This window comes from Sardina pilchardus, chromosome 20 (genome assembly GCF_963854185.1).
Source record: "Sardina pilchardus chromosome 20, fSarPil1.1, whole genome shotgun sequence".
Lineage (NCBI taxonomy): Eukaryota > Metazoa > Chordata > Actinopteri > Clupeiformes > Clupeidae > Sardina > Sardina pilchardus.
In genome coordinates this window covers 18,223,586-18,233,585 of record NC_085013.1, presented here as the reverse complement: position 1 = coordinate 18,233,585, position 10,000 = coordinate 18,223,586, and the positions used below count along the sequence as shown (strand labels likewise).

The 10,000-nt window shown below is 47.8% G+C and overlaps 1 protein-coding gene across 2 annotated transcripts in view; it reads left to right on the top strand.

Moving 5' to 3' along the window:
- The first annotated feature begins 4,979 nt into the window (after positions 1-4,979).
- Positions 4,980-10,000, top strand: part of ccdc177 (coiled-coil domain containing 177) — a 6,886-nt gene continuing 1,865 nt past the window's right edge. For both annotated transcript variants that reach the window (XM_062522439.1, XM_062522438.1), the window contains exons 1-2: positions 4,980-5,268; positions 6,802-10,000. The exon at positions 6,802-10,000 is cut by the window's right edge and continues 58 nt beyond it. In XM_062522439.1, the coding sequence (XP_062378423.1) occupies positions 6,808-9,372 (2,565 nt within the window). In that variant the 5' untranslated portion in view covers positions 4,980-5,268; positions 6,802-6,807 and the 3' untranslated portion in view covers positions 9,373-10,000. The remainder of the gene's footprint in view (positions 5,269-6,801) is intronic.

Here is a 10,000-nt window from a genome sequence, read left to right as displayed (position 1 = left end):
GTAGGCAAAACGTAGCCTACTCAGAGGGCTGCCATCATTTGGCCGAGCTTGAAACGCCTGCTTGTCAAGGAAGGGACAGCAAAATGGAATAGATGAACAAACTGAAAAGGATTGTGCCGACCAATTACCAGAGCGGCCTTCCACAGATCCTCAATGGACGTCCTCCTCTGCCAACCTACACCAAACACATCAGATGGAAAATTAGCAGGTGTCTGTGGACAGAAGCAGCCCGCTGGGGACACCCGGCAGCCTGGTCATTTGGGCCAAACCAGAGAAAAGCTGGAGGCGCTCTGTGCCACTAAATGATTACAAATCTGTCAATTAGGAAGGCTTCCCCTTTTTCAATCACTTTTGCAAATGGAGGAATTGACCTTGAGAAGAAGCATATTTATGAAAAGCTCGGCTTGAAAAGTGTTTATTAAAAAAAGTTATTATTAAAATTATTTTGTCATGTATATGTACAGACTTAGTTTTGATATTTTGTAGAGTTTACATATATACTGTATGTTATTATTATGTTATTGTACAGCATTTCACTATACATTGTGAAAAGGCTTTAACAGAGTTTTATGGTGTATGTTTTATCTGAACTTTGAATACCTAAAAAAATTAAATGAACTTTCCTCAGAATGAATTATGTCTGTCAACCATGTCAATCCTCTCCCCTCTGGCCAACTGCGCCAGACCTGTTGGGAAAGGAGCACGGCAGACCTGTTGGGAAAGGAGCGCCAGACCTGTTGGGAAAGGAGCACAGCAGCGCGAGGAGAAGGTGGAAAGAAGGAGGGAAAGACGGACAGAAAAGGACTTCAAACGGAAAAATGTGAGGTCAGATGGAAAGCCCTCTGCCTTTAAAGTCCCTCATCTGGATTTCATTTGATAAATTCCACATCTTTTACATGTACTGGCTGCAATTTTCACTAGCTCCTGAATCTGGAGCCACACAACAGCATGGCGGGCCAAATGATCTGGCCTGCAGAAACAGAGGCTGAGCCTCCTTTTGTCTCTAACATGCACATACAGGACTCACAAACACACACACACACACACACACACACACACACACACACACACACACACACACACACATCCACACACGCACGCACACACATGCACACGCACACACAAACACAAATGTACACACACACACATATACACAAACATACACACACACACACACACACACACACACACACACACACACACACACACATACACAAACATACACACACAGACACACACACAAACACACACACGCACACACACTTGCGCACACACACACATACACACACACACACACACACACACACACACAGTACACCCGTGTGTGTGCATATGTATGTATGTAAATGTGTGAAATAAAGACAAATATCTTTATAACAGGAACTGTCAAGCTCTTTAAATAGTTTCTTCCGAAACTATTGAAAGTATACACACACACACACACACACTTGGTCTTCCTCTCTCCATCCGCACTCTCTGTCTCTCTACATATATGTGTACGCGCACATACACTGACAAAAAGAGGCACACAAGGGTTAGCCACACGGCCTATAGAAATGCATAGAAAACATTGCCTCTAGCTATAGCACCCCTCATTCAATACAATACAAGTAAGTATGCATGGACATGAAAGTGACAAAAAAGGAGAGAGACAGAGAGAACGGCAGACAGAGAGTCACGGAGCACGGGGTGTGAAAAGGGCTATTGAGCCAGGCCTGGGGTGTCCCGCACCTGCACTGCCTATTCACCCTACTGTTTACACACTGTCATCCACAATTAATGCTCTTCCCGGGGCTGGGTTGCCTTGTCCTCTTCAGGGTCCTGGGACCCATCCCGGGCCCTTATGGATGCCTAATTGAGCATACCACCCCTCCTGATTGAATTAACAGCTTGCTCCCTGAGACCTTTCCCCCTGCTATGAGGGAGGTGGGATGCCTTCACACAGTCACATGGCACTGGAGTGCCATCATCACACATGGAGAGCTGAGAGAGAGAGAGAGAGAGAGAGATTAAGGGTCAGGGGAGCAGACTTGTTGAAACTGTCAAGAAAATATGTCCCGTTTTTTTTTGTTTGTTGTTGTTGTCAAACCACTGCTAGAGATGTGAGCTGGGGGCAATGAGGGGTCCCTATCTCGACTGTGCTGGCCTTCCTGGAAGTCCCGAATTTGTAAACCTGGCAGCTTTTTAAGAAATAAACGGTTGGGTTTAAATGGAGCAACTAAAGAACAATAGAGGCAGAGAACATTGTCCCCTAGATACAATTATAGATCCAGGACACCGCCTCCGCACAGTCTCCATCAGCAAGTGTTCTTGTCCAAGGCGAGGAAAGTATATGGCAGAACAGAAGTAATGGAAACGTTGTAGGAGGAATGACGGAAATGTTTATGGAAAACTCAGGCATATCTTTTGATAGGCCATATCATGGGAATTGCACATGTGCAAATCAGTTATTTTGTTTTTAGTCTGAGTGGAGACTGGAAAAAAAAATGTATTTTGACCAACAAATGTTGCGACAAAACAAGTCAAAAATCTTTAGGGTAAACCTATTCAAGCAAATCCCCATTTCCATCGTAGAATTAGAGCATAATTTCCAGTGAAATAACATGAAATAAAGGGGAAAGTGTTGTGAAAATATATCATTTTCACAAAAAAATATAGTCTATAGTGTGAAATATAATGACAATATATATTTGTATGCATACTGGAGATTTAGAAGAAACGTAAGGCAGACAGTACACCAATTATGGCTGCCCTTGGGCACTGTAAAGACACCTGCTACTTTAAATTGGACTTGAGGAGTGCTTGTTTGATCTCTTCGACAGAGGACTATTCACCCAAATGAAAAGGACATTTTTGCCATTGCGAATGCAGTCCATGGTCAAGCTGCTACTTTTGAGAGACAACACCATGTCGTTCACCTCTCCATGACCCCCTAGTCCAGCTTTGGGGAAACATACCCATGCACCAGTGAACTGTGCAGTGAGCCACCCAGCCCCCTGTTTCAAAATCCCATGCCCCCGTTCTTTTTTTTTTTTTTTTTTTTTTTTTTACAAGCAAGCCAGCACGTTCCCTGTTGTCACTTTTTACCCATTGCTCTGTTGATATGGTCCACGGGCGGACCAATTAAACTCAGACTGTTCCTTGGGCAGGTCAAGAGTTTAGTGGGTCATCCCAGCAAATTCTTGTGTAGTTGAGTTATCTAATCCTGCTCTGCCCCCTCATCCTGCTCGGGATCCTTTAGGGTGCCACTCGAGGTGGTGTCCCGTTCGGAGACCGCCATGGGCGCTTCGGAACGTTTTTCACTACATGAGCAATGCACTGAGAGGGCCCGTACAGACAACAGTGGTCAAATTTAGAGTTCTCAAAAATAGCTGCAACATCTAAGTAACCTTGATAATAGGCAGGTCCAAAGTACAATAAAGGACTTTTACTTATATCGGAGTGCCTGGGATCTTTTCTCTCTTTTTAACCCTGATAATAATTGAGCTATTTCTCATATTCTATATTCTAGATGAACAAAGTTAGACATTCCGAAAAGAAGCAAAATAACAATTGACTTCTTTTTGTTGGCATCTTACAATCAGCTACTGCTGGGTTATATTTCACATGAGTGAAAAGATATTTGGAGAGACTGTAAATAATTGGCTGTGAGATATTCAGACGGCCTACGTCCTGCTCTCTGAGCAAATCTCAAGGGTATCCCAAGTGGAGAAAGTTTTCCTTTGTATAAACAGTAACCTTGTGTTCTGGAAAAAATATTCAGTTTAAAAAAATATTTATACTTGTTCATCATTACTGGAATAATTGTATAAGTGCCTTTTGTAAAGATGGAAATGTCCTGGTTTTACCCTTAGCCTACTGTCTTACGTTTTAGCCAGCTCTGAGGGGACACTAAAAATAATAGTTGTGCAAGGGAAAATGAAATTGGAGCTCAGAAAAAAGGCTACAATAACAAAACATAGTATGCTTAAGGAAGAATAAATCCATAACGTTTAAATAGTCAATCAAACAGTTGTGATAATAATAATAATATTGAAACACAGCTCAAGAACAACAACCAAGAACCTATCCAGTAATAGGCCTACCCAGTCAGTTGTGATACAGCTATTGGTCTATGGCCTACACAATTAGTAGGTCTATAAATCCCTAAGAGAACAAAGCAAGGGAGCACCAATAGTTTTCTCAAGGCAAAGCCATGCGCATCATCAGACATCCCAGATGAATCAAGTGGGTTTAGGCTATGAGGCTACTGGGCTTAGGCTACAAAGTGTGAGAAATCTGAACCATCCACAGCTCAAATCTATGCATTTAGCACATCCTAGTGGTCTCTTACATTCATTACCAGTTCTGAGGAAAAATGTGGGCAATCAAAGGGCAATTCACCTCGCCGCTATTGAGACTGCTGCTGTCGCAATTAGACATGTTCAAATAGTATTTAAATGAATGTAAAGGAATTTCCTGCTTATTCGCCTAATGCCATCACGCTGGAGCCAACACCGCGGAGGTTCATGGCTTTAGCTTCAGCCTGGGACCGAAACTGACATTTCTTAGTCTAAATAATTTGTTTACGCTTAATTTTTCAATCTAACTAACTGAACTAATTTAAAAAGCGAATGCATATGGCAATAACAAAACAACCTAAACTAACAAAGACTTTTCTGATAGGACCAAATGAGGCATAAGGGTAAACAACAGTCAAACCAGTCTATCCAACATGATGTCAGCCCCTTGTTGTTCTCATGGCAGGGGCTATGGAATGTTTCTCGTTACAATGTGACGTTGTGCGTGTGAATCTGAGGGCAGAGATAAGTTATTTTCGTGGCGAATAATGTGTGAAAGGCCGGACAAAGGGGAAAGTGACTGATATTTTTAGCATAGTCTACTGTAGGCTACTGTCACATCACAAGGAGGCGGGGCTTGGATGCTTGAGAATCAGGGATGCGAGCGTCCAACAGCAGGTGGAGACTGACGCGACAGCATTCCCCTTGCTGAAGGAAAATGAAATGAAAGACCGCAGTCACAACGATTAAGGCCACATGCAGTAGCCTATCGAGCCAGCAGTTTATAAGCGACCAAGGGCTGTTTTGATAAACCGCAGGAGAAGTGGACCGTCTGTGCTGCGACGCTTTGGGCAATTATGCCCGATTTATATGAATTGTCTACAGAAGCTTTCCCTCTGTAACCTGATATTATGCGGGGAACAGAAGGCAATATACCTACCGACTTCGAACAAAGAATCGATTCTGAAAATATTCGGCGATTTGGAAGGTCAGTTGGCTGTTTGTGGTTTAGACAGAATCATTTGGAGGTTGTTTTCAGAGCAGCCTAGCTTACGTGTCATCATGAAAGTAGCATAGGCTGTCTTGGCAGGGTGCTGTGAGTAGAGCTGGTTGAGTCCTGACTCACTCGGATCTTTAACCCGTGTCTTTAAATTAACCCATGAGTCGCGAATCTCTAGCATCATTAACCCGGATCAGTTGAGTCCTACTACAATCTAATTTAAAATGATAAACAGCGCCACACACAGACATCTTAAAGGAATAGTTCGGAATGTTGGACATAGGATCTCATTTCCAACTTTACCGAGGTGATATAGGTCGGTGGAGACCGTTTTTATCGCGTTTAGCCCCTTCCTTGTTGCAGCGTCCCCCTCTGCTAACGCTGGTTCTGAGCTAACGCATTTCCACGGTAACATCAGTCTGACATCAACAACAGTCTTACTCACTCCACCGCACACCCGAGACAAGTCAATTAAAACGTCAGACTATCGATACATGTCCGTCTTGAATAATTTTAGTGTCAGGGTGAAATGCAAATCCACAACAAACGCCATTCGTTCACTTCTGAAATAAAATACTGTTCTGAATCAAGCCTAGACATATTGTAGGTTTAGTGTAGCCTTAACATTGCAGATTCAAGAATACCAGATCTGAACAGTGAGTCCGCACTTTCTACTATGTTAGTGGTTAGAGACAATGGGGCTAGGACTGCGTTTTCTTGGCGATTTAGCAATACTGACTCATGACTCAAGTGACTTGCATAACCCGGATCAGTTGAGTGAGTGACTCAGAATAACCCGAGTCCGTAAAAAGAATCGAATTTACCAGGCCTAGCTGTGAGTGGTTTCTTATAGGCGATAGGTGAGAAGAATGTGGTATCAGCTGTTTCGTCAAGGGCCTATCTATTCGTTTATTTTAAGTAGGCTATTGCGAATTGATATTATAATAGTAAATATGATTGATGTAAACATCACTAAGAAAATAAGAGTGTCGATTGTAAAACAGAATGAAAGATTGCTGATTTGGTTTTGGATTCATAATCTTCCATATGATTAAACTGGCCTAGCGAATAGCTTGTGTAAACAAGATGGGTTGTATGTTAGCTCTGTAGCCTATGTGGAGCAAGCACGCATGCATAGGTTGGACCACAGGTGCTATGTGGGTTGCCTCCGACTGATGTGTGATGAATTAGACTAAAGTGGAATGACATAAATGGTAGAAATTGAAAGTGTACATCATAGTAACTGACCGTAAAATATAATTTCCTATTGGTTGTTTTCCAGCTCCTGCTTATGTAAGCCTAATTGCACAGAGGGGGAAAGGACACACATAACCAGAAAGCGTAAAATATAGCCTACATGTAGGCCTGTGCTCAAGATGTGAATAGATTTAATCATTAATAAAATCTGGACTGGCCATTACAGCCTGGTCTTTCCTCATCCACATATCCCAGTCAGTGCACCATACTTTATTAATAATAACCCCCCTCTTGTGTTCTCTCCACTCTGCCATTTCCACCCAGAAAGCCATGGTTGATCCTCTGGAACCAGAAGATCCCTGTAAGACCAGCGACCCACACATTGCGACGCCCTCTGCAGAGGCTGATGTTCCCAGAATTCCAGAAGAGAATGGCGGCTCGGCGGTCCCAGGAGCGTCGAAGAGCGACTCAGCGGCCCCAGCCACGCCGTCCCTGCCGGAGCCAGAAACTGGTCCGGAGGAGAATCAGCCGGCGGGCGCAGAGTCGGAGACGAAGCTACACCTGGACCTCTTCAACTTTGACTCACCGGTGGCGGAGGGGAGTCGCTACGTCCTGACGAGCCCTCACTCGCTGGAGGCGTGCGCGCGGTGCGGGGTCAAGCCCGTGGAGCTTCTGGCCCGACCGCTGTCCGACTTCGCCCGCGAGGCACCGGGACGCTCGATGCGCGTGGCCACTGGGATGTTCGAGGTGTACGAAAAGGACCGGCACGCGAAACTTCGGCAGTGCAGGGAGGAACGAGAACGAATCATCAGAGAGGAGAAGAGACGCATCTTGCAGGCCACTCTGAACAACAACAGCACAGCGGACGAGAAACCTGAGGGCACAGTCAATGGCACTCCGTCTTCTAAAAGCAACTCTCTAGGCTCCAGTACAACCCCCAAAAATTCACTTTCGAATTCTGGAATGCCATCCACGAACACCCCAGTCAGTTCAGTACTGACATCCAAAACACCTCTGTCAGGCTCAGGTCAGTTGGATAAAACAATCCCATCCAGTTCAAGCTCGTCCAGTAAATCTTTTACAACATGCTCCGATCAATCCACCAAACTCAGCCCAAAGATCACCATGTCTGCCTCGAAAGGCCTGAACCCTGCTAAGCCAAACAAGCCCATCTCTAAAGCTGAGCCCACTGTAAAAGCAAGTGCTGTGTCTGGTGGAAAAACACAGCAGTCATCTACATGCGGGGTCTCCAAAAAGACCTCTGGTAGCACACCCAGATCTGCAAACACTTTTCCAAGGTCAACTCCCAAACCTACCTCCTTGCCTAGAACGTCCTCTCTGGCGCCAGTCGTCTCAAAGTCCGCAGCACAAAGCCCCGCCGCTAATGGCACGTGCGGCGGCCCCTTCACCCAGCACAATGGCCACGTCCTGTCTCGCTCCAAAGGACCTGGCAGAAGCCACTCCCTGGAGTCCTTGCAGAGAAGACGAGAAGCCATGAGCAACTCCACCACTAACACCACCGCCACCACCACCACCACCACCACGTGCGGCTCGTCGGAGTCCGGGGCCTCGTCCTCGTACAGCTGGGACAGCCCGCGGGACCACTGGGGCAAGTCCTCCAGCCCTCGCGCCCGCACGCTCGCCACCTTCAACTCCCTGATGGGCCGCAGCTTGAGCCTGGGAGACCTGAGCCACTCCCTCCAGACCACCCAGAAGGTGGAGCGCATCGTGAAGGAGGTGAAGCGGCGGGGCTTGAAGGCGGTGCCCGAGCGCGACCGCAAGATCGCGGCGCTGATGCTGGCCAGGTACCAGGAGGAGGACATCATGAGCCAGACGCGCTACGTGGCTCACCTGCAGTGGGACAGCGAGCGGCGTCTGGACGAGCTGCGGCGGGAGCGCGAGGAGCGCGAGAAGCAGCGCGCCATGCAGCAGTGCCAGCGGGCGTGGCAGTCCCAGGTGTCCACGCGCCAGCGCCGCCTCAGCCAGCAGGAGCGCGACGCCGCCGCCACCAAGCTGCGGCAGGCGGAGGAGAGCGAGGAGCGCTGGCGCGAGCAGGCCGAGCAGCAGGAGCGCACGCGGCTCCAGAGGCTCCAGCAGGCGGCGCGCGAGGAGAAGCAGAAGAAGGCGCTGCAGGAGCAGAACCTCCGCGCTCTGGAGGAGGAGCGCTCGGCCGTCGTGGAGCAGGAGCAGCTGCTGCTCAAGGAGAAGCTGACCATCGCCGAGCTCAAGCGGCAGGAGCGCGAGCACCAGGCGCAGGAAGAGCGCCGGGGCCTTAACCGCGCCGAACGCCGGCGCCACGCCGCGCTCATCCAGGAGATCGCCCGGCGCGAGGAGGAGGAGCGCGAGGAGGCGCGGCGGCAGGCCGAGGAGAAGCTGAGCCGCTCGCTGGACAACTACGAGCAGATGGTGGAGCGGCGCGAGCGCGAGCTGAAGGAGAAGGCCAAGCGCGAGGAGCAGCAGATCCAGAAGGCGCGGCGCGCCGCCGAGCGCAAGGAGCGGCAGCAGAAGCAGCAGCTGCAGGCGCGCATGCGCGAGACGGAGAAGCGGGCGCAGCAGGCGGCCCTGGTGGCGGAGGAGCGCACCAAGGAGAAGGCTCAGCGCGCCGGACAGACCCGCCAGGAGAAGGAGAAGCTCCAGAGACTCAACCGCCAGCGCGTGGAGGAGGAGGAGCGGCAGAGGCGCCTGGACCTACTGCAGTCCATTGAGAGGAAGCTGGAGAAGAGCGAGCAGATCTTCAAGGAGAAGCGCGCCATCCTGGAGAGCGCTCGATCGGTGGCGCGAGCCTCGTTCCACGTGCGGGACAAGGTACGGGAGGAAACCAACATGCGCACATTTGACAAAATGGCCCTGGAGGCTCAGTTCAAAGCCAGTCTGGATGAGAAATGTGAAAAGTGAACAACCCTGCAGACAACCATTGACTTTCCACTGCTCTGTTGCTGGAAGTGGTCTTACTGTAGCTCAAGCCTTCATGCTAGCCTCATCATCGCAAAACCTTTGCTGGACATGTCCTAACAGATCGCGATTCATGTATTTATTTTCCACCAGTGGGATATCTTCATCTTGTAAAACAGACAAATGTATTCCCCTATTTTTGATGGATTTGGCTGGTTGCTGTTTAGAGGTCTGACTCATTTGTTCATGACTGGATTTGTTTGGGAAAAGGACTTTTTTTTCCTTCTTTTTCCTTTAAAGCTCGGCATTCAGCCACTGCTCAACTTGGAGACGTGCTGAAAATAAAAAGAGGATTGTTGACCTGGAAACCAGACACCATGACAACCGAACTGGCTTTTGATAAAAAAAAAAAAAGAAAAAGGAAAATAAAAAAAGCTTGCGTTCCTGTGTCAGTAAAGGCAGGAGGGGGGGTATCTTAAAGTAAAAAAAAAAAAAAGCAACAACGAAACAAAACAAGGGTTCAGACTGAGATGTTCTAACCAGCTGACAAGGCAGCCTTTGAAAATGACATCGCAAGGAGTCCCATCAGCAGTATGGAGCTGCTGAGATAGCATTACCCATGAGCCTCAGA